Source organism: Hypanus sabinus, chromosome X1 (assembly GCF_030144855.1).
Source record: "Hypanus sabinus isolate sHypSab1 chromosome X1, sHypSab1.hap1, whole genome shotgun sequence".
Lineage (NCBI taxonomy): Eukaryota > Metazoa > Chordata > Chondrichthyes > Myliobatiformes > Dasyatidae > Hypanus > Hypanus sabinus.
Window position 1 is genome coordinate 24,287,428 of NC_082738.1, and position 27,680 is coordinate 24,315,107.

At 38.5% G+C, this 27,680-nt stretch overlaps 1 protein-coding gene across 3 annotated transcripts in view; it reads right to left on the minus strand.

The window, feature by feature from the left end:
- Window positions 1-27,680, minus strand: part of LOC132384708 (collagen alpha-1(II) chain) — a 97,330-nt gene that overhangs the window by 55,935 nt on the left and 13,715 nt on the right. For 2 of the 3 annotated variants that reach the window (XM_059956082.1, XM_059956080.1), the window contains exons 2-20: window positions 25,212-25,424; window positions 23,818-23,837; window positions 21,412-21,444; window positions 21,000-21,032; window positions 20,843-20,896; window positions 20,455-20,556; window positions 18,151-18,228; window positions 12,342-12,386; window positions 12,140-12,193; window positions 11,626-11,679; window positions 11,472-11,525; window positions 10,327-10,380; window positions 10,073-10,126; window positions 6,833-6,877; window positions 6,554-6,607; window positions 6,007-6,051; window positions 5,117-5,170; window positions 1,169-1,267; window positions 313-357 (exon numbers count right to left, since the gene is read on the minus strand). In XM_059956082.1, the coding sequence (XP_059812065.1) occupies window positions 313-357; window positions 1,169-1,267; window positions 5,117-5,170; window positions 6,007-6,051; window positions 6,554-6,607; window positions 6,833-6,877; window positions 10,073-10,126; window positions 10,327-10,380; window positions 11,472-11,525; window positions 11,626-11,679; window positions 12,140-12,193; window positions 12,342-12,386; window positions 18,151-18,228; window positions 20,455-20,556; window positions 20,843-20,896; window positions 21,000-21,032; window positions 21,412-21,444; window positions 23,818-23,823 (963 nt within the window). In that variant the 5' untranslated portion in view covers window positions 23,824-23,837; window positions 25,212-25,424. The remainder of the gene's footprint in view (window positions 1-312; window positions 358-1,168; window positions 1,268-5,116; window positions 5,171-6,006; window positions 6,052-6,553; window positions 6,608-6,832; window positions 6,878-10,072; window positions 10,127-10,326; window positions 10,381-11,471; window positions 11,526-11,625; window positions 11,680-12,139; window positions 12,194-12,341; window positions 12,387-18,150; window positions 18,229-20,454; window positions 20,557-20,842; window positions 20,897-20,999; window positions 21,033-21,411; window positions 21,445-23,817; window positions 23,838-25,211; window positions 25,425-27,680) is intronic. The other variant, XM_059956081.1, reaches the window with a different exon arrangement.

The window sequence follows — 27,680 nt, forward strand, 5'->3', positions numbered from 1 at the left end:
TGCAATGTTTACTCCTGATATCATTTTATGCAATGGCATTATTCTCATTTTGCACCTAAGACTTAGAAGAATGCACTGGAAAGCAATGATCAAAAGATCAATATTTGGTTTGCAGAACACATATCATGAACTAAAAGTGTTTTGCCTTACTAGGTGTATCACAAACCTAGAATTATCCAGAGACTTTAAAATCAGCTTGGGTTAAATCATTGCTAGATGAGCAAATTCAAATCTACTTTGATCCTTAGGAATTTGGATTTATTTTATGTTTAAAAATTAGCAGAAGTGAGAAGATATTCGAGCCATACTTACAGCTGAACCTTTCGCTCCAGGAATACCATCAGTACCAGGATTGCCCTATAAAACAAGAGATACAAATCACTGTAACTCAGCAATATTAAACAGCACGAGAAAAAGTGAGGGCATATTTCCATAACAATGTTGTATAATGGTTGCAGGAGGTTACTGTACTTTCTTGAAGACCAGGCTGTTGCACATTAGTAGTTAGGATTCTGTAGAGTACAATATTAAGGATAAGAATTGAGAGGCATTGATTGTGCGGATAGTCAGAAGCTTTTCCCCAGGGCTGAAATGGCTAGAACGAGAGGACGTAGTTTTAAGGTGCTGGGGAGTAGGTGCAGAGATGTCAGGGGTAAGTTTTTTACTCAGAGGGTGGTGAGCGCGTGGAATGGGCTGCCGGCAGCAGCGGTGGAGGCAGATATGATAGGGTCTTTTAAGAGACTCCTGGATGGCTAAATGGAGCTTAGAAAAATAAGTAAAGTCTAGGTAGTTCTAAAGGAGGGACATGTTTGGCACAGCTTTGTGGGCCATGGGCCTGTATTGTGCTATAGGTTTTCTATGTTTCTAAGAACTCTACAGATATATTTGGAAGTACAGATTTGCCCAGGAAAGTAAATTACTTAAATTGAACTCGTTCTCTGTGAGTTAGAGTGGAAAAAAAATCTAGCTAACTACAGTGAGGATAGAATCAACTTAAGTCTGATATTTTGCAATGGCCAAGTAGCCTGAAGGCATTTAACAAATAGAGACAGGCTGTTTGCTACTTAATTTATGATTGACAACTTCTACAAAGAATTGTGGTACTATATTCCTACATTTGGTAACAAAAATGATAAACTATACCCAGGATAATCCGTTTGTAACTTACAGGAGCTCCAGCGGGACCTGGGGATCCGGGGCTTCCTGACTCTCCTCTTGAGCCCTGGGCACCCTCAGGGCCTCGAGCACCAGTTGGGCCAGCTTCCCCCTGTAGGAATAAAAAGAAAACAGGCTTTAGTTCAATATGCAGGAATCTTAAAAGATATTATGACTTTCTCTGCCATAATCCAAAATTATGACAAATACAATTAGTGTTAAGGTAATGCTGAATTGTGCTCCTCCGTGTCAAATTTGCCATTGGAAAGAATAAATATTTATCTCCATGGTGCTTATGAAGAAAGGTTTAGGTAATGGGGAAGCTGCAAATTGATGTACCTAGTTATGGAGAACACCTGTTAAGGTCATAATGGTCCATATTTTGAGCAATGGAAATATTATATATCAAATCATAATAATTCTCAATTACCAATGAACGTTTGACTCACTCTTGCCAATCCCTAGACCTTGGTTAATAATAAGAAGCCACTCCCATGTTAAATTATTGGACATTGATAAGACCAATCTCATAATAAATTATGCATTAGAACATGAGTAGTTCCATAGATAAACGCCACACCTAGTGATAGGAACAAAAGTCATGTCTGCATCACCATAAGTTGTAAGTCATGGTTGAGGATAATAATCTATGTTATTTATTCATTCATAGAAAGGGGACTTTGTTAGCAGGGCTGCCAATATCGTCCATCATTACTTTCCTCTGAATCTGAAAAGGCAGCAAAGAGTCAACCAGATTCATAAGTCTGGGAACGCAGAGGGGTTAGATGGGGTAAAGATAGCAGATTTCCTCCTCTGAAAGGCACAAGTAAACCAAATTGATTTTTCCAACAATCTGGTAGTTTTGAGGTTAGTTATTTGCTTTTTCTATTAAATTGTGAATTTTAAAGTATTACTTGCATTTAAATTGAAGTGAGTTCTGAACTTGTTTCTGAATGTCCAGAATTCAAGTTGCTTTTCCAGAGGTGCTGGTGTGGGACATGTCCAAAAATGCAGATATAGTTGTATCCCATGGTTTTGGATACTGCCAGTGACTTATGTATCATAATGTTCAGTTGTGCTTGTATGCAATGTGCCCAATATTTTGGGTTAAGCTGTTCCCAGTGGAATTGGCATACAGTACATCGAGTGATTTGGATGAGGCAGTGCCAGTAGATTGGGTTCTGGAATACCTCCAGTTCTAAGCATGGCTATGTGTTGTTCTATATGAAGTGTGCCAAGTATTTTGGTGTAGCTTTTCCAAGCAGTTTTGATATGGACCGTGTACTCATTCATATTAAAATAGAAAAGATCATCAGTTTGGGTATGGCTGAGCTCAGTAGTATGACTATGAAGTATATCCAGTAATCTGGGAAAAGGTTCTGATGAAAATTAATAAAAGATCATGACCATTGGTAAACTCTCAATGCAAGCATTTTAAGGAAATGCTAAAAAAACTGCATTCTCAGAAATTTAAGACATTATAAGGACATATACGGCAGACAAAGGATTTACAGAACTTGCTAAATAAATACATAAAGCAGAACATATTAATGGGAAAATATTAAGAACAATTTTAAGGAGCAGGAAAGGACCATTAAATACTAGAGGGATGTATTATTTTTCGTTTTTCAGTTTCACCCATAAGCCTTCCAATCCAGTCCCATGGTTCTTCCCTCGAAAAGGGTTATCGATTTATTTTTGTAACTTTGAATCCTTTGATTAGATCATTTTAAAGTCTTCTCTTTCCTAAAGAAAATTATTCAAACTTGCCTAACCTTTCTTCATAATTTAAATGCTCAAATAGTTTTTATTGATGGTAGTTAATGCCTCTTTGCAGCGTATTAAAGGCAATGTTGTTTGGTTACATCATCTAAACTATACACTGTGTAATTATAGTATTCTCACTGGTAACTTTACAAAGCAACAATGCATCTGTCAAGCTTCATAAACACCCACATGAAGTGTGAACACAGCAGTCGTTCAAAGAACAATCAGCTGGGTGTTCAGGAACATTGAATCAAATCAAGTGGGTGGTTGGTTAATGTTGATATCAAATCTAACACTAGAGCAATACAAATGCTGAATTTAAGACACAATCACTGGAATGATGGGTGAACAGTACTTTGAACAAATTAGGATTCAGGCCAGTAGAGTTTTGGCTAACCTAACTTGTTAAAGGATAGAACAAAGAAGTGTGGTCATGAGTGCATTGGGTCAAGAACTCATAAAGCTTGGGGTGTGTTTCAGGTGAAGGTGTGCTGAGGTGGGACAGACCAGATGACGTCTCAGGGTGGAAATAAGCATTTTTTTTCCAGTGATTGTGCTGATACAAGATCCAAAGATCACCTTGAGGTCAAACTTGTCAGCAAGGTTGAGTCTAATTCAGTTTCAGACAGATAACAATGAGAATAGGGAGTCAGGATGGATATAGAATAGTTTGTGATAGGGAACAAAGATATTCTAAAGCAGCAACACAACCTGCATCTCGTGGCTTTGTGGATACTAAATGCAAAGTGCACCGCCATAGCTGACTCCTTAGCAATGTGCATTTGCATGTTTTGAATTGTAGGAGAGTGATAGCTGACTGCAAGGTCATTAACACTATCTAGCTACCTCATTTTGTCAGCAAAATTGGAACAACATAATGGAACTATTATTTGTAATTATCTTTGTGTTGAAACAATGGGACAAAGGTTTAAATGCATATTATACAATGAGACATTCTCTTCACTTTTCCTTGCTTTTAATAACATTCCCCGCTACATAAGCTTGTTTTATCTCAACAGTATGAAGTGAATGATGAGACATCTCACAATGTGTATTTTAATACAGTTTTCTTAACTTTACTGTGTCAGGATGAGTGGAAGGAGGGGCATTTGGTGTAAGTGGAATGGCACAGGATTATATCTCTTTTGTCTATTTAAATCTATTGTGCTTTCCCTGACTTTTATTACTTGCTTCCATTCTCTCTCTCAATATGCCCAGGTACCTATAAAACTGGTTGAACTTTCTGTGCTACAAATCAACTCACTTGTCTTTTGACAATGTATGCTCACTTGTGCCTCAAATGTCAAATGCATCTTATTTTTGCTGGAGCTTTGTTTTGAGTTTTACCCAAGTTCCTTGCACACAGCACCAAAAATTTTATCTAACTAGATAATTTTGTGAGGAATATTTCTAAGAGCATTTTAAATAGCTGCTATTTTAGCATGATACATTTTAAGACATGATGTTATCTACAGACAAGACAGAGAAAAAGGCAAGGCAGGGATTTTGTTCAAGTTAAGCAAAATAGGCCATTTCTGTATGTATATAACCTTGCTCACTGGCCCAGGTTAAAAGATAATGGATAAGTTATCTGATGGAAAAATACCATCTTGTTTCAGGCTTGAGTGTTTGATCAGCATTTCAGTGTAACAGCTTCTTTAAAGTCTTTCAAACAGCATAGGGATTTAAAACCTTTAAGTCCAGGCCCAGTCAAGTATTCCAAATGCCTATCCTGCAGGTGGATCTAAGTAAATCTCCTACCTCATGCCTTACCGTCCCTTGAGTGTCACAAACTGGAGAAACAATGTTGCCTGTGGCCTCAAATTCTTTCTGTGCAGCTCTTATTGACTCCCCAGCTCAAAGGCTTGCTTTATTTAATCAGCTTGTGGCTCACGGAACCTGGAATTCCTGCCCTTTGCTTATCCTGCCAAGTCTCTCTCTTTCTCTCTCTTTTTCTGTCTGTCTGTCTCTCTCTCTCTCCCCCTCCCTCCCTCCCTCCCTCATTCTTTCTCTGTTCTGAACCATAAAACAGAGGGCTGGTGCAGGGAAAGAAGGGGCCCCGACAAATTTTAGTATTCAGACTAACTCTCACAGAGGAATGTCTCACAGAGTGCTGCTGTCTGTCAGCAGTAATTAATAGGGTGTCAGCAGTAATTAATAGGCTGAGCGATTATCTCCTGCTGCCTCCACTCACCTTAGATCCTGGAGCACCTGGGAAACCGGGAGAACCAGCAGGACCTACTGGACCCTGAAGGGAAAAGACATGGGAATCAATTACAAAACAGAGACAAAAATATATCGTCTGAATAGAATTAGCAATAGTAAGAAACAACACGAAAATAATTACTTCTTATCTTTAGTGATCCAAAGGTAACTGGACGCTATTGGATTTGAATGCTCCAATTTAGAGAAACTGGAGTTGGGGGCAGGCTGATGGAGAGGGGAGAGCTAATTTAACATTCTTCATTTTTTAACCTATTCATTTCTGGAGTGCTATATTTTATTGTTTGAGTTGACTAAAGCTTCTATTACATATTGTATTGTCATGACTGAAGCTTAACAATTGAACAAATAATTTGATACTAACAATACAAAGTTCCACCTTTATGAAAGAAAGTTGGTAAAATTGGTCTAGATAATAATTTTAGTAAACAGTACAAAACAGTATTTGTACTTGGTTAAATTGTTGACTGTAGTAGATACTGGACATGTATCTATTGGAGTTCAGGAAACTAAAGGGGGTCACCCCTGAAGGATCTTGATAGGGTAGGTAACAAAGAGGATGTTTCCTCTTGTTGTGAGAATCTGGAACTAGGGGTCACTGTGTACAAATAAATGACCACCAGTTTAAACCAGAAATTAGGCATTTTTTTGTCTTTCAGAACGTCATGAATCTTTGGAACTCTCTTAAAGGGTGGTGGATGCAGAGTGTTTGATTCTTTTTCTGAGGAGGGGTGGATCGATTTTTATTAAGTAAATGAATGAAAGGTTACCATGTTACAAAAGAATGCGGAGTCAAGGTTAAAGTCACATCAGTTCATGATCTTATTATCATGTTCCTATATCCATATCTAAGATACTCACGGGAGGACCAGCTGGACCAGGCAGACCATCATTGCCACGTGCCCCCTGTGAAACAAAAGGTAGGGTCAACATCACAGATCAGTTTTGATGCAAGAGCACATTGGTGAATTACCTTAAAGTCCAAAATAGTTGTAAAATTTAAAAGATTTGATTAAGTATGAAATAGAAGTAGCAATCATTTCTATCAACTGTAAAAGAAATGGAGATAATTCCTGTGTTTATTACGTTAACTTGTAACTACCAAATTTCACACAATTTAACCTAACATGCTAGAGCTGGCTTTTTGAAACAGCTCTCCTCTTATTCCCATTTAACCGGCCCTTCCTCAGTTGACCTTCTTCTCTTACCCTGTTCTATATATACCCTTAGTTCTGCTTCCTTGTTTCTTCTCCTTCTTGGGTTAACTATGGTTTCAAAACAGGGCAATATGTTTGGACAGATTTAAACCTATGAAATTTGTGACATGTACTGATTGATGTAAGTTGCATGCACACTGTGTGAATTGGACTTTATGGTCCAGTATTTATACTCAAGTAGTTGTACTTACAGCTGAACCAGGTGCCCCAGGACGACCTCTCTCACCAGGTAGACCACGTGGACCCTGTCAAGAAAAGAAAGCATCTTCTTTGAGCTCTACAGTAAAAATTTCCTGCTAGTAAAGTAAGTGATGCTGTTTTAATGTTGATGCAAATTATGACATTTTTATAAAATAAAAATTAGCATTTGGAGTTATCACAATAAATCATGCAAGAAGTTCAAAATTAGTTGCCTTATGGTTTTATATAATAAAAATATTCCCGCGGTTAAAAGGAAAACAGACACTTACCATGGGACCAGGAGATCCGTTCTCCCCTGGAGCACCAGCTTCACCCTGTATGGAGAAAAGTTATTAATTTCAGAATGATTAATGGTAATAATGCAGCTAAAAACAGAATATTAAGCATCATTCAAAAATGTTGATCCCATTATTACAGGAAGGTTGCCTGACATTAAGCACACAATTGGCACTAATTAATTTACGATTTCGACTTTCATCCCAATATGATTCTCAAGATAGATAAATCCAACCCACTATACCTCACACTTGAACTAACTCTTCAAAATGAAACTAGTTATGATCCACTTCTCTCCTTACTTGTTCTGGAGCACCACCCTTTTTGCCACTCAAGATGCACCAACTTCACTCACGATATGGCTCCAACAACCTTGGAAAGCCCATCTCAAGTGTTTTATAATTTATGTTAGTTCATAAAGCATAATTAGCTTCAGGGACAGAGATTTTTCAGACTAGTATACTTAATTAATCTGAAAGCAATTACTTTTTCCAGTCTGCACAATACCTTTGGTTCTGTACTGCAGATTAAAAGGGTGACATTTATGAAAGGACTGAGCTTGATTTTTGTGTATTACCATTAATTCATGACTCTGAAGCACTTAGGTCTGTGATCATTTAAATTGAAGTACATAGTTTTCCTTTTATGTGTTTAAAAGTCATTTTATGAATGTTTTTATGAATAGTTGTGCTAGAACTTATATCCAGTGGGAATCTGGGCTGGGCACTTTAAAGTACAACTTCCCTTAGTGCTGCTGATCCTAGTATGACATCATCAATGTGCACAACAATCTCTGTCTAACAAGCAGAAGTTGGAACAATAATATGTAATGCATGTCTTTCATTTTTTGCAAGCTGCAAGTCAGAAAGAAGGCATCAATTTAGGAGGAGATGGCATCCGTCGGTCTCGAGAGACCATGGATCTGCGCCTGGAGTTTCCAGGACGCAGGCCTGGGCAGGGTTGTACGGGAGACCGGCAGCTGCCCAAGCTGCAGGCCTTCCCCTCTCCACGCCACCGATGTTGTCCAAGGGAAGGGCACTAGAACACATGCAGCTTGGCACCAGTGTCGTCGCAGAGCAATGTGTTGTTAAGTGCCTTGCTCAAGGCCACAAACACGCTGCCTCAGCTGAGGCTCGAACCAGTGACCTTCAGGTTACTTTAGGACCATCTATATATTTATATATTTAGTTCATTTAGGACCTTTATATAATCTGCATCTGCCTACAGAGTTTTTAATTGTCTGTTGATTTCACATATCATTGTTGTGTCTCACAATACATATTGCAGCTATGCACTGCAGATATACGTGCTGCTCTCTTTAAGTGATGAACCCGGGGCACCATGGTTTGGGGCCATGATAATGCATTTTGTTAAAAGGAACAATAGTGTGGACTATTATCTAAATGGGGTGAAGGTTCAAACATCAGAGGTGCAGAGGTGCTTAGGAATCCTCATGCAAGACTCCCAGAAGGTTAAGTTACAGGATGAGCCTGTGGTAAAGAAGACAAATTAAACGTTGGCATTTATTTCAAAGGGAATAGAATATAAAAGCAAGGAGATAATGCAGAGCCTTTATAAGACAGTAGTCAGGCCAGACTTGGAGAATTGTCAACAGTTTTGGGCCCCATATCTCAGAAAGGATGTGTTGTAATTGAAGAGAGTCCAGAGGAGGTTCACGAGGTTGATTCCAGGAATGAAAGGGCTAATAAATGAGAAGTGTTTGGCAGCTTTGGGCCTGTACTCACTGGAATTTAGAAAAATGCGTGAGGATCTCATTGAAACCTACTGAATGTTGAAAGGACTAGATAAGGTGGATGTGGAGAGAATATTTCCTATGGTGGGGATATCCAGAACTAGAGGGCACAGCCTCAAAATTGAGGGGCGACCCTTTAGGACAGAGGTAAGGAGGAATTTTGTTTTAGACAGAGAGTAGTAAATCCGTGGAATGCTCTGCCACAGAGGAGGTGAGGCCAAGTCCGTGGGTATATTTAAGGTGGAAGTTGATAGTTTCCTGATTGGTCAGAGCATCAAAGGATATGGTGAGAAGGCAGGTGTATGGGGTTGAGTGGTATCCGGGATCTGCCATGATGGAATGGGCTGAATGACCTAATTCTGCTCCTGTGTCTTATGGTCTAAGGCTTGATCTATGCCGGTTATTGGGGTAGGGCATGGTGAAGCTCCTGGTGGAGAGGGGAAGGAAGGGGATGTTACATGCACAAGTCAAATCTGATTTCTGTGGAGTCTGTTAGTTTAGACTTTGGTGCACTGACTCATGTCTCAAGATTCTGAGTGGCAAATAACAAACAGCATCTTAAAATTCTCGGTCCGCTGGAGTTGGGAACTGTTCAGGTTGTACATTATTGCAGGAATCTGGGTGAAAATGACCTCAACAATGTTTAAAAAGTAAGTTTTCCTAATTTCAGAATTTTTGGAGTCCTCTGAGTGTTCAGGCTAAAGGTATGACTGACTATTGAGTACACTAAATAAGGGTGACACTCAGTTTCTAAGCTGAATTCCTTTAGGATGTCCACCTGGGAGGAATGTTGCAATGATGCATGCTTCACTTGCTGCAAGCAGTGGAAAACTGTGCCCACTGCTAAAGTGACAGAGGGCCTACACAGACTAGATCAGAACACACTGATGTAATTTAATACTGAAATATCCCATAAAGGGATGTTCAGTCACAAGCCTATCCTGGAATAAAACATTGCATCATAGACTTATTCCAGACTGGGAATAATATCAGTCACGATGGCTGAGTGGTTAAGGCATTGGACTTGAAATCCAATGGGGACTCCCTGCACAGGTTTGAATCCTGTTTGTGACAAGGCATTGATTTCGTTTAAACATAAACTACCACAATTGACGTTTGGCTCATGTTTCACTAAACTACTAGAGATACATCTTCTGAACCTTATATTTCATATTGTCCTATCTCAGAATTTTTTTTTAACACTTTGTTACTCCATAAACAAAACTGGGCTAGATTCAAACATATTTGTATATAGTAAGATCCATCCCATATTTGACCTGCCCTATCCAAAAATGGCACATTTCTGTACCAGCCTTTCCCAAATTGGAATCAGCTCTGTCTCAAACAGGCTCATTCTCAGCAGGCCTATTGAGTGTGGAACATCTTAGCTCAGAGAAGAATTCAAGAAGATAGAAGCTTCAGAATACCAAATCTGACAGTAAAGTTACACTTTAATGAAATACTGTGTATTTTTTTGTACCTTTGCACCTACAGCACCGGTTTCACCCTTTGCACCATCGAGACCTGAGTAACCCTGTAGGGTAAAATAATAAAATGACATATATAAGCCAAAATTATTTTTATTTAATGAATAAAGGTAGTATTATATCTGGCTTTGAAACATAGGTTTTTACTTAATTGATTACTGATTTTGTAAAAAAAAAAAGAGATTAACGTGTTACATGCTTAACATTTTCGGATCTCCCAACTAGCAATGATGACTGAGTTACTGACCCTGTGACCTTTGACTCCTGGAAGACCTGGAGTTCCTGGGAAACCACGAGCACCCTGGTAAAATAAACAAGAAAAGTAAACGGTGAGTTAGAAGTTCAGCAAATTAAAGCTATTCATTATGGAAATCAGTTTGTTTGGACACTTAATATTCCCTACTGTAATGTTTTTTAATAAGAAGGAAACCAATGTTCAGAGCATAAAATAATTGATTCCTTTTGGAACAAAATATTCCCAATACTTATTTTTATTTATGATTAATAAATGAAGCAGTTTGGCCCAATAATGCCCTTTGGTAACACTAAGACCTAAACAGAATGACGTGCTTAGTATACTGGTTTAGTAGCCAAAAGATTCTTGCCTATGTTATGTGCTAAGTATATACAACATGCAAATGCCTTCATGTAGACAATGCACTGGAGGTATTGAATAACTACTCATGGGAATGCTTTTTATTTAGAGACACAGCATGGAAAAGGCCCCTCCAGGCCAATGAGCAGCCCATCAACCCACCACATTTAATCCCAGTCTAATCACAGGACAATTGATAATGACTAATTAACCTACTAACTGGTATGTCTTTGGACTGTGGCAGGAAGCCAGAGCATCCCGAAGAAACCCATGCACTCATGGGAAGGACATACGGGCTCCTTACAGATGACACCAGAATTGAACTCTGAACCCTGACACCCCGAGCTGTAATAGTGTCATGCTAACCACTACGCTACCATGGCACCCCAACACTGGCCTATCTTACTATGAGTACTGTAATATTGCTTTGTAAATTATTAGCATACCTAGGCATGTAGTAACTAAGATGACTTTAATGAGATTTTGAAATATGAAATAGAGATATAACTGGGAATGAAAAATACACATTGGAGACAGTAAATGGGAAAGAAATGTTTGCCTAGATAATAGAGGAAAGAGTAAAATAGCTCGACCTGTGGGGTCAGTACTTTCAGTGGGATTAGCACAATCTGAAGAGCTCAAGTTAGATACTATGGTTACGTCAGTCTTCCTAGATTCCAGAAATGGATCAGCCTTGACTCACTTGAATTTCTATCACATGGACAAACACACCTGTGAGCTGGTTTAGCGCAGTGATATCTGCACAGTTTGAAATTTAGATCTCAATGCCACTGTACCTGTGGCCCTGGGGGTCCACGTTCACCTGGTTTTCCGGGTTTGCCAGCCTCACCCTGTGGGATAAATGGAATCACATTGTTAGTCCTCCTGTGCGAAACCCTGAAGAGCTGTCCAAACCAAATGAAAAATCTGACAATTAAATCAAATGCTTACATCATCACCAGGTTTACCAGAGGGTCCGGGAGGACCACGGGGACCCATTGGACCCTGTAATAAAGAAACAGTCATTTACAAGAGGGAATCATATAAAGATATTAACCTAGGACCAAGACATGACAGCTCCCTGCCCCACCTCACAAATGATAAAGATCACATGCAAACTCAATCAACAGCCAAAGATACATTTAACATATGTAAATTTACTATTCCACTCATTTCCCATTATTAACTACAGATCCCTAACAGCTATTCCCATTACACTACCCATTTCCCATGGCATGGGATTTTGCAGGGATCTTCCTAGCCTGTATTGCTTAGTTGCTCATGGGACAACATTTCAGAGTTCTCAGCAGACACAACAGATTTTATTTCCTTGGAAATAAGTTAATACATTTCAAACTTCAAAGTTATCCCATAGTAAAGAGGCAGTTACTTCCCCTTTTACTTAAGCACACTCCTTAAATCTGAAGAAAAAACTAATCCAATCAATGTTATCTGGGATACTTACAGCAGCACCAGATTCACCAGGTTCTCCAGGAGCTCCTTGGAAACCTTGAGGACCCTGTCAAAATAATAAACTCATTAGTGACAAATATCATGAAAACTAAAATGCAATATATTTTAAATCTAATTGCTTTGAAGTAGTCCCACATTTTTAATTCGGCAATTATACACCAATTACAAAATAGGGTCAGAACATCAATACTTACGGGAGCACCTGTGGGTCCTGGGGGTCCTCGGGGTCCCATGGGGCCCTGCAAGTGAAAGGCAGAATTAGTTAATAAAGACATAAGTCCATAATTTTGCATAATATACAGTGCCACTCACTATTATATGCTATTATAGTTGCACTACTCTGGAAAGAACAGAAGGGATGGTGAAACTCATCCTTGATTTGATGCCCTTAATGCATGATGCAATAATAATTTATTGATAACTGCTTCTGAAATTTGTTTCATACAGGATGAATTCCCACCTGTGCGCTATGGTGTGCATTTGAGTGTCAGGTCATATGATATGATAACCATTTTAACCACGTTTCAGAGATTACTGGTGTTCTTCTAACAAGATAACTTTAGTGAAATTGTAAGTTGCTAAACATCGTTCAGTTTCAAATACTAGCGACAAATTATAAAGACGACGCTATCATAACAGATAGTGGTAAAAAGCCACGGCATCACTGGCGTGAATGCTAAAGTAGTGCGAGAAGGGTCTGCAAATGTGATACAGACTGGCAATGTCGAGGGAGGTTACATACATGAAAAGAACACAAAGTACAAAAATGACTGAAAGCATTCCTGAGGCAGACTACAATTTAAAGTACAACAGCTCCAGTCACACCAGAAACAAAATAAAAGCTCAGGAATGTCAGCAAAGCATGGCTTTGTTACCAATGTCTTAAAAAGGTTCACATAAAGAGGAATGTTGTGGGACTAAAGCACAGACTGAAGAATTTAAAAAGGATACAGAAAAAGAGAAAATGCTGAGGCAACTAGGAATAGTGCTTGAATCAAAATAGCTTTAAAGGCGTAATTAGGTCAGGATGTAGTAAAGGTGAAACAAAGAAGCCACTCAAGGAAAGTCAGGTAAATACTAACAGAAATGTTTCATCATGCATAGAAAGTGCTGTGAACAAAATTATTCAATTATCTCAAAGGACACATTTTATTTCTGGACTTGGACAAGTCCCACCAATAAAATCAAGAATATGGTTACAAGACTTCAGGCTGAACTAGAACGGATGAAAGAGAAACTAGGCACGTTGGTAGTAGAAGTAAAAGAAGGCATTGTATAACTATATCCCATGGCCCAGGTGAGACACGATGATCCTCATTCAATGATCCCTGTGGGATTTTGCTTATCTCTCACTGAGGGTCACCACTCTAACTGTATTCATCAATCTCACTGGGACAGTATTCATCTTTGACTCATAAATCAAAGGGGCACTGTTGCAACTCTCTCCCATGATACCAGTGAAACTTTGCTAGTCTCTATCTTACGGTACAAGTGACACACTGGTGATTCTATCCCATGACCTTAAGGGATAATCATTGCTTACCAATATCCCATGATCTCACTGGCACACAGATAATGCCTTTCCTATGACTGCTGAACCTAATTCCATGATCTCTATTCTATGATCCCAGAGGGATTCTTGATGATTCCTATTCCATGATCCCAGTGGGAGATATGATCTTTGTCCCATGATGTCTGTGGGACATATTTAATCTCTATCCCATATTCACATGGGACACTGATAATCCTTGTCTAATGCTCTATCAGATTTAGTAAAACCCTAACAACACACACAAAATGCTGGTGGAACACAGCAGGCCAGGCAGCATCTATAAGGAGAAGCACTGTCGACGTTTTGGGCCTAGACCCTTTGTCAGGACGAAGGGTCTCAGCCTGAAACGTCGAAAATGCTTCTCCTTATAGATGCGGCCTGGCCTGCTGCATTCCACCAGCATTTTGTGTGTGTTGTTTGAATTTCCAGCATCTGCAGATTTCCTCGTATTGCTTAGTAAAACCCTATCCCAGAATCCTGGAGGAACATGATTAATTCTTATCCCATGATTCCTTTGGGATGTTGTTGAACCCAAGCCCATGTTTTGAGTGAGTTAATGATTGCAGTGAGGTACAGCTGATTCCAGTGACATGTTTCTAGAGGAGTGTTGCAAATCCCTGCCCATGATCTCAGGAAGACACTGCTGGCCATAATGTAATTGTCCCAGTGAGACACTGGTGACTCCTATCACTTAGAGAACAGAGCCACCCAGCTCCAGAGACTTGCGTTCAGTCCTGACCTCCAGCCCTGGCTGAGTGCAGTTTGCATATTCTCCCTGTGAATGAGTGGGTTTCCCCTGGATGCTTCAGTTTCCTCCCACTTCCTAAAGGCGTGTGGGTTGGTAGGCAATTGGTCACTGTGTCTAACCTAGTGTAAGTGCATGACAGGAAAATCAGAGCATGTAAGAGAGAATAAGTTTCAGGTAAATAGCTGAGGGAATGGGACTGATGGAATTCCCTGAGAGCCAGCAAGACTTCAATGGGTTGAATGGCCTCCTTCTATGCCATATTAATCCCAATGAACCACAGCTGATCTCTATCCCTTGATTCCTGTGGGACATTGCTGATCATTGCTACTTGACCTTGTGAGACACCGTTCTTCCTACTTTGATATTGTAGTGAGATACTGTTGATCCCAGTCTCATGACTCCAGTGGGACATAAAGATCCCCATCCTAAGGTGCCAGAAATAAATTGTTAAGAGTGATCCTACTGCAACTTAGCTGATCTTTTTAGTGAAAATCTTCCTATTTCAATTTCTCAGTAGGATATTGCCTATCCCTGTCCCATAATCCCACTAGTACTTTGCTGATCCCTATCCCATGATCCCAGTGGAGCAATTTATTACCTCTATGATTGCTGTGGGACATAGATGACTCATGTGATCCTAGTATAACCCTGCTGAATCTTCCCCATGATAATAAAGTAACAGTGATACACCATATCCCCAATCCCAGTGGAATATTGCTCAGGCCTATTTCATCGTTGCAATGGAACATTCTTGATCTCCATCCTATAATCCCAATAGTACAATGCTTATTTGTATCCTTTCAGATCAGTGGTACTTTCAGATCTCCAACCCATGATTCCAGTGGAACAATGTTCATCCTTATTCTCTGACACTAGTAGAACACCATTTCAACCCAATCCCATGATCCTAGCAGCACATTGGTGAACCATGTCTGTGATCTCGGAGGCATAATCTCTTTCCAAGGTCACAGTGCTCATTACTTGTCTCTTTCCTGTCCATGCAGTGTGACATTACTGACCCACACCCTATGATTCTAAGGGACATCAGTGAAAATGGGTAAGTGATCTCAGTCAGACATTGCTTGTCTTATTCAATGATCCCAGCAAGATAATACTGAATCCTATCCCAGGATGCCAGTGGGTCAGTGTTGCTTCCTACCCCATAATTCTAAGGGGAGCTTAATGGAAAATTATTTTCCTATCCCATCAATCCCAAGGGGACACCTTTGATTTGTATCCCAATTTGTATTACTAATACCTAGTCCAGAATTGGAGTGGGACAACCTTGATCTCTATCCCATGATCCAAGTGGAAAATCACTGATCCCTATTCTATGATCCCAGTAGGACTTTGCTGATCCTTATCCCATGGTACCAATGGAGAAGCACCGATCTCTATGATATTATCCAAGAGGGTCATTGCTGATGACTATTCTATGATCCCAGTGAGACATTACTGAATCCTAGTCCACTATCCCAATCAGTTATTATCAATCCCTACCTTGAGCTTGTTGTGAGACACCATCTAGCTCTATCTCATCATCTTGGTGGGAAATGTGTCCCTTTATCATGATTCCAATGGGACATTGATCTCTATTCCATGGTCCAAATGGAATATTGTTAATTCCTATCATCAAAATGGGATCCCAGTTCAACATTTATACTGGTCTCTGAATGTATTAGAATAGCATTAAATCTGAGCCAATGATTCCAGTAGGATATTGCTATGAATCCTATCCCAAGATCACATGGGTCTTTGTGATCCCTATACCATGATCGCATCAGCACATTGCTCATCCCTTTTCCCCTGAACCCTGTGGAAAGTTCCTGTAATCCCATCCTCGATTATCACGGAGCATTGCTGTAACCCCATCTAGGATCCCCATCCCTCTGCTAAAGAAGTTAGCTTACTGAAATTATTCTATTCTAAGAATATTTTTTACAAGTTGGAAAGATAAATAATAACAAATAGTAGTTATTATAGCCAAACAATACAATCACCAGGAAAGCTAAGGATCAGAATAGGCATATTTAGATACACTGGCAATAACAACATTTAATCAAATTAGATTAAGCAATGTAAGAGTCAATTGATAACCTGATTTGATTGTGTTAAATATATCCTGAATTGTTTTTAATGGGCAGACTGGAGAAATTTGTTGGACTCAAATTCAGTGGAAAACCAAAATGTCTGTGAATCTTAAGCTGCACTGAAGGTCCCCCCAAAACTGACAGTTTATTGAACTGTTTGAAAATAGATCTAGTAGACAGAATATATAGATATATAACATGAGAAAGGAGAAATAATGGTAACATTCAGCAAAACGTATAAATTCCAAAAGAGGCATTTGAACTTTTGTGTAACTTTAAGACGAATAAATGGCCGATTATTTCTATGTCATATGCAATTATAAAATATTTACACCTCTGCTTTCCTCTCAAATTTATTTACATGTTGCTGAATGTAAAATCTGCCTGAAATTAGCACAATAAGGAATTTTTTTTAAAACTGAGTAAGCTGATTTTGAATAGGTGAAAATTATTTTAAAGCCAATGCAGAAATTTACCAGTACACATTACCATACATTTATTAGCAATTTAGTAAGTTAAGAAAAACTTCTAAAATGCACCCAAAATATGGATGAAATTTAAAACCCTCTTTGAAGGCCTGTAAATGTCACAATTAGCTGAAACTTGCAACAGTAATTAATATAATCTAGGATTAAGCTACTTTTGTGCTGGTGTTAGCATTTAGCATAATGTTTTTTTCCATCTAGCTGAAAATTCTACTGAAACTCCACTTGCTCAAAATATGTATCTCTCGTGTGTCATATGTACTTATGACACAGGAGGCTATTTGGCCCATTGAATCTATGCTGACTGTCAGAGCAATCTCATCAAGAATATCTCCCCACTTACTTTGAATTTAATTTTTCAATCCCTTGCTGATTTTGGGTGAGTTATGCTGAAAGTAGTCAGTGTAATCAAGCAGAAACTCCTGAACCTTGTATGTGGCCAAAAGCACTGCGGTGGATATGAAAATTAAAGCTTCTGTGATGTAAGGTGACAGAATGTGTTTGAGCTTTGATTGCAGATAGAAATCAGAAAATAGTTGCACAAGGAATCCGTGACTGGGTCTGTCAATTAGCACAGGAAGCTGCAATCCTCAGGATAATGAGTAACCACAGGGTAAACTGTTTGCTTGATACTACCCAGGAAAGCAAAAGGCAATAAAGTGTGATTGGGTAATGAGGGGTAAAGAAGTGGATGCAAGATATGTACATAAACCAGCAGAAGGAAAAGCCGAAGAAATGGATGGGTTGATCGATCTATCTATCTATAAATAGAAATATATATGGGGGGGAGAGGGAGAGAGAGAGGGAGAAAGAAAGAAAGAGGGAGAGATTGGGATATGAATATAAATGAAATTAGAAGTATACAGTATGTACATATAGGGAGATATAGGACTATGTATGACAGGAAGATATGAGGTATAGGAATTGATGGATGCACACAAAATAGGTACCAGTTTAACATTGCATATACCATTTTATTATATAGCTGGATTTGGATACCTAGCCTTATATGCATGGAAATACTGATTGCTTTATAAAACCTGTATATTTCATTACAATCAACAGAGACCTGATGAATACAATTTTGACACTCTTTGAATATTGCTAGGAGGCAAATGCCTGTCTTACCATTGGTCCTTGCATAACACCCATCTGAGCGCCTCCTGCTTTCTCATCAAACCCTGGCAATATCTGAGAAGCAAAGTTCTGTTGAAGTAAAATAAAATTCACATTAGTTAGATGACTGTGTTTCATCGCCTTAAAATGATTATCTTATGCAGAAACACAAGAATGAAAAATCTTAAACCTTAGGTCCATATGCATAACATCACAGCAATGCTGCAAAATCTAAACTCATAGTTTGGGGGTATTTATTATGGAAATAGTGATTCTAGTGAATTTGCATTTTATTCTTTAGCCACAGGGAATCTGGCTTCCAATCTGGACAGTTGAGACCAAGTTTCCCACTCTGTATTGGGTCTGATATAATATACATTGTGTAGTTCCAATCATTTTTTAGTGTATGTGAGCCTAGTTTGCAAAATAATCCCTAAAATGGTGGAAATTGGCATTCGTGCCACACAAAGTGGGGAGTCAGAAGCTGAGGCACTTTGTCAGGCAGAACAGAGGAAGGTGCTCATTTTATTTACAAAGAAAGAGTTAACGTATATTAAAGTGGAGGTGGAGAGGATGTTTCCAATGGCAGGGAGTCTAAGACCAGAGGACACACCCCAGAATAGAGGGACGTCCATTTAGAACGAAGACGGGAAAGAATTTCTGAGTGGAGAATGTGTGGAATTCTTTGCCCCAGGTGGCTGTGGAGGCCAAGTCATTGGGTAAATTTAAGGCAGAGGTAGATATATTCTTGATTAGTCAGGGCATGAAGGGATACAAGGAGGAAGCAGGAGATTGGGGCTGAGAGGGAAATTGGATCAGCCATGATGAAATGGCAGAACAGATTTGATGGGCCAAATGGCCTAATTCTGCTCCTATATCTGATGGACTCAATTATGTCACAGCCAGTAACATAATGAGAAAACCATCTCTTCTGTTATTGTACCCTTACCCCAGCCACTCATCAATTTGTAGTTTATTTTATGAGTCAAGAACACTAGAGTGTCACTTTCAAAGTTTGTGTCATACAGAGAAAATTTGAAGCATGTCTCTCACAATAACAATCTCGCCATTAGACAGATTTTTTTTAGTTCTTGTGTGTTTTCTTAACATTGGTAATTCATTGTACACTAAGTATTTTGAGACGTTACTAACAAGTCTGAGATAAACGGAAATTTGTCTTTTGGATTCTTCCTTTGACATTTAACATTTTTAAAGCTGGCTGATTTAATTGTCAAAATAGCTCATTTTTCAGATAATTAATGGAAGAAGAGAATCTGTTCACATCTCGCATTTCTATCTCTGTTGTCTCTTTATAAAGCTGTTACAGGTTCAGCTAATTCATATTTCTCTAATTTCATTACTCTTAATCTCATGAGTGGGAAGTCCCTATCATATGTACTGTGTAGACTTCTAAAACAGAGCATTTGGAGCTGATACTCCAGTATCCCAGTATAAGAAATTGTTTAATCTTGTTAAGGAAAAACACCTGTGGCCAAAAAAATTAGGTATACAATTAATAAAAGGCAATCATTATTAGAAAATATTTCTAATGTTTCCACTTTGACAACCTCAGTTTGAAATAAAATGACCTGTCATGTTTGAAAGAGATTGGGAGGTTAAGAACCTGAAAAGAAGATGCATTCAACAGACAGATTCAGATATATAGATAGCTCAGAATCTTATGTTAGGCTTGTGATGCACTTCTGGGTAATTGCATTTGATCAGCTGAAAATGAACGGCTCTGGTTCTTTTCCTTGGCTGTGCTGAGTTAGTTCATCTCAGCTTGTAAGTGAGTTCCTAATGGTCTCTTTGTCCGTGGGATACATAAGTGGAAACTTTCAATCAAATAATTATCTGTTGATTCCAGTTGGGGAGACTGTATGTGTATGAATGTGGAATGGCTTAAATTTGATTCCTCCAACAAGACAAATAAATTCCTAAAATAAAGTTGTGGTATGCAGGCACAAAGTGCAGAAGTTCTACCATTTAAAGGTGGAAAAGATTTGATAGAAAACCTGGGCTTTGGCTCTCTTTTTTCCTTTACATGTTCATGGAGTGCTGAGGCAGCTTCACACCCACAAAAGACTGGACATAAAACTGGATGATAGAGAATCACAAAGCCCCAAATTGGACTCAATGGATGTGCCCATTTTATCTTAAGTTGTTTTCTAATTAAAATACAAATTTTAAATATTAAAGAGAGAGAACATATGGAATGCTTAAATGCATCTGTGATATAAATTGGACCAGAGCAGCAGAGGGACTGCGCTGCACATTGAAGAACAGGTTAACTTCTTATTGGTTGAGAGTACTTACTCCGCCAAAGCCAGCCATGCCAGATGTTCCAGGTGGGCCAGCTAGTCCAGGGTTGCCAGGTGTTCCAGGGTCTCCATCTTTACCACGGGGACCAGGTACACCCTAAAATCAGATAAAAATACCTCCAGATTAGAAAAGAAAATGAAAATCATGCATGGGACTACCGAAAATATATCAGAATGTGCTATTATTTGGATAAGCGCTTTCTCTATTTTTTTAATTTTGAGATAATGTTAGAGATTATTTAGCCTTAACATCCACTTGATAGTGCTGATAATCTTAGAGACTTCCTTTTGCTGAATCCTGCTGCACTCTAAGTAGCATTAGATACTGAATTTATCAAAGTTATTATATTACATAAAACTAGTTAAAAAGAAAATCCACTCACTGCTTCACCCTTTACTCCACGTAATCCTCTTGTTCCCTGTACCCCAGCTGGTCCCTAAGGACGAAACAAAGAAGAATAATTAAGAGATTCAAAATACCTCTTAAAACTCTAATAGCTGATGTTAAATTTGGAAGGAGTCTTTAAATATAATACTCACTTGTAGGCCTGGATTTCCTTTTGGACCTATAATCTGGAAAATAGAAAAAAAAATCAAGATTTGCAATCATCAATCCTACTCAATTAATAATTAAGAAAGGTTGCAAATCTTGTTAAGTAAATATTACAAATTCACATTTGAGTTGTTCAAAATAGTTAAGTGTTATCATTAATTATTATTTAGATCAATCTGACAATTATTCAGAGATATTGGGACAAGTCTTCAATGCCTTCATGTAAATCTTTTTAGTTCGTGTTTTGATCTTATAAATTCTGCAGCAAGTAATTAAAAAAAACATATACAACTATTTCCTTCAGATTGAGTTAATGCAACAGTTAGTGTGGTAAAAGAATGTAAATCAGAGAAATTAATAGAATTTTCAATAACACTTAAAAACATGAATTTAACTTACATCTTTGATGTCCCCTGGTTCACCCTTCTGTCCCTAAAAATAATTTAGGAAAATAGAAAAGATCTGAAATATTAGCGTAAAATGCCGGAAATACTCCAAAAAAAGGAGTGAATGTTTCAACCTGAAATGTTATTTCCTTTTTTCTCTCTCCCTGCATCTGCTGAATATTTTATTATTTTGTTTCTAATAAAGCTCATTTCATTGAGTTAGTGAGTATTTTAGTGCAGGATTTACATGTTCATGCATTGCACAATTTTCCATTTTAATCTATTTCCAGGAGCACATAATTTTTTTGTATTAATTACACAATAGCTGGAACACATTACAGGTACTATGGCAGCTATTTTAAGAACAGGTGGCAGAAAAGAGTAGGGTCACGGAAGCTTTCTTCAGGGGTTGTTGGAATGGGTATACCTCTTCCTTTTGAGAAATACATTGAGAGCAGTGTCAATAGTTGTATGTAAGACAAAAAAACAACAGCAATTAGATTCAAGGCAATTCTACACAAGGTACTATCTTGTGACTACACTAAGTTCAGGGCTATTATGGGCTCAAAATAGGGGAACTGACATTAATGAGGACTGTTTTAGAGAGTGTTATAGAAACGGCATCAATGACTGCACCTGAGCAAGGTCAAAAACAGTACTAGGAGCAATGTTATTGAAAGAGTTGAGACATTCAGGACCATGACCAATGGAAAGGGAAAATACACTTCAAAAAGACAAGGTCAATGACAATGGGCAGTAAAGGTGATTCATTTAACTCTCAACACAGATCAGTGTCTAAGGTTATTATAAGAAAATTGAGACCCCTCTGGGCAGAGTAAATAGTGCAACGCATGAAAAGCACAAGAACACTACTTAGGGCAGTGTCAACAGCCATATTCAGATCAATATTAGTAAAAAAAAAGTCAAGATAGGGTAAGACTTTGAGGCAGGTTGAGATTATTGACAGTATTCAAGGCAGAGTTGGTGACCATGGTCGGAGCAAGAGTATAATGTATACTTTGGGTAGGTCAGTGCATGTAGAAAGGGCAGGGGTAGTGAGTGCAGAGAAAACAGAGACAGGGAGTGTGGTCAGGGCAGGGGGACAAGTGTCATGAGGGCAAGGTCCGTGAATGTGGTCAGGGCAGGGTCAGTGGCTGTTTTCGAGCCAGAATCAGTGAACATATTCAGGGCAGGATCATGAATGTAGTCAGGGCAGTATTGCTATTATCAAGAAATGGCACAGAACAGCACAGTGGAACTTGCTAGTAGAGCTCCTGGCTCACAGCTCCAGAGATCCAGGCTCCAGCCTGACCTCTGATACCGTGTGTGGACTTTACTGTGACTATTTGTGCTTACTTCAGGTTCTCCGGTTTCCTCTCGTATCTTAAAGAGTTGTAGGTTAGTTGACCATTGTGAATTTGTCCTAGAGTTTAGGTGAGTGGTAGAGTCTGGTGTGGGGATGTTAATGGGAACATGGGAGTTTAAGTTACAGGAACAATTTGTGTGAGAATGAGCAATCTCTGTGAGCTGGTATGGCCGATTGGCAGAATTACTATTTTACTCCTCGCAACGCCAATCATTTAATAATTGCAAGATCAATAGAAGTAGGAAATTATACTAAAGACTGCATTCTGAGAAAAGTTTGTGGCCTTCCGTGGGTTAGGGCCGATAGCTGGATTGTGCAAAAGGTTGGTGACATTCCTCAGGCTAGGTTCAATCAATGTCAATGACTTTACTCAGGTGTGGATCAGTAATTGCTTAAATATTGACTCAGTATTTGTACCCAGGCTTGTGCTAGGGACTTTTCTTGGCCCATTGTCAAGGACTGTTCTCAGGTAAGTGTAGGATGTTCTGATGGAATTGTATTACACTCGAATGTTCATTTGTTCAAAAAGTTGTTTGAAAAGCAATGAAATGAGTTAATGAGCATCATTATATTGTACTAACTCCTGCAGCTACTTTCTGATTCTGCTTCAAGACAATGTGATAGTCTGTCCTTTGCATTGCACTTCACCAGAGGCAAATATCAGTCAGTCAGTTAGCATTCCACCTATGCTCTTTCCAATTTTGTGCAATAAACTTGTTGCTCACCCTTCATACTAAGTAGCAATCACTATAAATTTGTCAATCAACAATGATTAATGTTCTTCTGCGCTGAACCAGATAAAGGATTTCATGTAGGATCCAAAGTGCAAATATATTCACTTCTATAGGGTCAGGTTGTGGTATCAATACTAAGGACTTTGTTCATTGAATCATTCGCTCTAGATCATATTTCTATATGCCTGGCTTGGGCAACTAAGCTGTGCTTTAGGGTGATGCAACAGGATGTTATTTTAATTCTACAGTTACAATTCTCTCTTGTACATTTGATGTTTAAGTCAATCTAAACATGAGATTATTAATAGTGAGATCTTACCTTCATACGATTTATTGTCTCTGTGTATGATGGGGAAAGAAAAAAAATTAAATAGTATCTTAAATCAGAGCTCTTTTGATATTTACATAATGTGCCACTCACAGGCTGACAGGTACTACACTAGCTAAATGGGAGGTATTTATAAAAACCCAGCCTTGTTTACCAGTAAAAGTGAGAAGCAATGCCATGCACAGAGGATGTGTCCTAACATCTGAGGTATGACTGCAATATCCGCCTATCCAAATAAGAAATATTTATCTCTGCAAACATCAGATCAATGTCTGTTTAGTATGCATAATTCAATGCAATAAAACAGCAAGCATAAATCAGAATGTCAAAGTATCTGCTAGCAAAATGACCTGTTAAGTGCAAATTATCAAGTAATGATTAATCCTCGTGCAGAGTTTGTTTATTTAATAAGGGAAAAAGCTTCTAAAAGTCAGCATTTTTGGCAGAACAAGATTGTTTTGTTGACATTAAAGTTTGACTAGATGATAAGCACAAATAAGAATCTATCTTTAAACATTTGCAGCAAATAGTTCTTTACAAAAAAAGGTATAATCTGATTCAAAAGAATCTTATACTTCACTTTTGCTTCTTTTATTCACAGGTGCAAGCAGTAAGAAATGTTCAGAGTTGTGCCTGAATTTGTCTTATTTGGTACAGGTGACCAACAGTAGGCAGCTCATCTGAGGGAAAGTGGAACAGCTGCACATTTGGCATTTATATAGAGATTTGTGATTTCCACACACACACACATATATATAGAAGCAAAGTCCCCAATTTTAAGCTTGTGGCCAATTGGACTTTACTGTGTAGAAGTTATGGAGTATTTTACAGCTACACGGATTGAATCACGGGAGTTGTTGACGTTAATCTCAGGTTGCAGCTATTTGCATATTGACATGCTACAAGAATTAAGATCTGCATATTTATTCTGCTGAGTTCAGGCACTCTGTATTTGGTGTTTTGGTAGTCACATTTCAGATATAGCTGCAATTTGATGGAATTGGCTTTGGAAAAAGTAAAGCAACTGATGGATCTGGATTCCTTTGAAACATGGCTTTTATTTGAGGACTGCGTTCTGTGGGTATACATGGGGCACTGATAGACAGCAATTGGAGAAATTAGGTTAATTGCAAAATTATCGATTTCTAAATACCCTGTATTGATCAGGGATATCTTTCAAAACTCAGACTTTCTTGACCTTACTGCAGCAGTGAATAAAAACACAACAAAATAGAAAGTACAAGAAAAATACAGATTTCACCTTTTTGCCTAAAAACATAGCAGCCACTAATGGACAAATCTTTCCAGGGGGACCCTGGCGGTTGTGTCCATAAATGGGAAATTTACGGTAATTTATTTATGTAGGAATAAAATAAATAAATTACGATCGATAGGAGGAGCTCGGTCGTTCTGACAGACAGGGCAGCATTCTCCAAAAGGAATCTCAGGATTAACACAATCCTTAAGGTCTTCGCAGATTATCTCGTCGCAGAGGATAACCCCATTGTCACAGACACAGATACTACAAGGCTCGGGTTTCCACACATCTTTGTCAAAATATGTATGCCCGTCTTGAGTGCACTTCACTTGCACGTCTTCTGTAAGTGAATGACGGACGGAGAGGAGAAAAGATAAATAGAACACATAGTAAAACATTTACCAGTTTCTGCACACCTCTGTTGGATTTAAACATTTTATTTGTAAAACAACTTCTCGTTGAATGCTGATTATTTTGGAACAGAACAATATTTAAGACTATGGAAAGTCAACATAGTTAAAATATTTGAAGATACATAATAAATATCGTATATAAATGTCCGTATTTGATGATAAATGATCTTAATTAGAATTTTAAAAACTGAATTTATTGTCTAAATATATACACAATTTAAATTATCTCAATATGATAAAAATACTGTAGCTTCAAGGAAGTGCGCACAATTACCACCAGATGGCCCCATTGAATTACTCTCCCCTGTCTCCACAACACCTAACCCTAACAATCAAATCGCGGTGTAAAGCGGGTTTTACAATTACGCTGTTGAAACCACTACATTTATTTCGATGTTCTAGTTACAAAGCTCGACTAATTGAAGTGCGATTGAGCAGTGTGTTTTTTTATATATTGTGAATGAAGCTAAGAACGGGATTTTAGGCATATAAGAATATTAAACGTGGATATATGAATATGCAAAACGGTTTAAAATTAGTAACAATGCCTTTCAAGCCGTAATGCATCAATATTCGAAACATGTCAATGTAAAGTAGTAATTGCCGTCCAGGCATAACAGGGGTCCGCCTCTTAGTGTATCTCAATTAGTCGTTTTGAATTCGGTTCACTCCATGTGAGAGCCCGCTAGACCCTCAGATTGAATGAATAGATTTCATTCTCAATTGACACAGAGTTGCCGAATCACAGTTTACTGTCGGGACCAGTTTAAATAAATAATAAGGAGACTGCAATCAATCCAACACACACACACTCACACAACTCCCAGTCTCTCCTAGGCAAACAACAGACACAAAAGCATCATTCATAACCTGCTCACATCCAGATTTTGTTTGCATTCCAATGCATAGCTTAAATGCAGTCCAACTACCAGAAACAAATAACCGAATTTATAGTACCTTACGTTCAAATTATTTCCAAATATTTGCACTTAATATGAATATATATGAAAAATAATGAGCAACTTTAATGTATTGTCCATTTCCAAAATAGTGGAACCTTTCCTTGCACAAATTACAAGCTCACTTTCAGAAGGTTTGGTTTAGGGGCCCCGAAGTGTACCAAGGTGTGGTTAGTTTGCAGGACTTTCTCTATATTACTGTTTACTAGCTCCGCTTTTTGAAGTGTTCCTTGTATTCCTGGGCTGAAGAGACAGAAGTTTAGTAACTGACTCTGGTGTTTTCTCGCCACGCTATAATATATAGAGCTTTTAAAAGAGGGGATAGTCTTTTATGTATTTCCAAATCCATCTGAACTGCAATTCTAATTAATTTTGAGAATCAAATTTACAAAGATTTGTTTTCTTTCTCTGCTTTCATATGAGCTCCACGTCTGCTTACAAATTGAAGCCTCTAATCTTACAACCAAAGATCAGACGCATTGCATCCTGCTCATCCTGGCCAGGTGTTTAAAACTTTCAGAGTTATCAGAGATGTCTGGAGCCCTCGGGGCGCTGATTGGTTATAAAATGACAGTGACTGACTTCGCCCGAAGTGCGAACCAACGGGGTAGAAAGACAGACCGTATCAAGTAGCATAGAAACCCGTCCTTTCTTCTTAATTTTTATTACAAAATACTGGACTTTTTACTGCTGTTGCTGAGTTTAGACAAAAGCATTTAACTTCAAAATACTTGTGGGATTCGTCTAAATTCTGCGATAGATACAGAATCAGGTTAAAGGAAGTAGCAAATGGAATAAAACATAAATTTATGACTTTAGCTACTATTCGTGGCTAAAATATTGGTGAATTGAGTTGAATTAAACAACTCCGATGTGATCTGATTTCCTTTCTCCGGAGGTTTATGTTACCGTGAATAGCAGTCTGTCAGAGTCTTGGGTAAGTTTGATCGATCCCGAGTCTGGGCCTCTCTGGAGGAGCCCCCCTTCCCGCCCCTTCACCCTCTTACCAGCCCTCTCCAGCCTAGCCAACTATCAATCTGCTTTAGAGTTTCTATCTATCCTAACGCCATCCCACCGTAAAAGTTTTTTAACTTTCCCCTCGTTCGCCTCCACTGCCTGTGTTATGGGGTTGTCTGCCAAAACTTGACACAGGAGCCGTTCCTTTCCCCTTCTCTCAGTCGAGATTTTTTTTTCATTTGTCTTGATTTCAGCATCAGCAGCCTC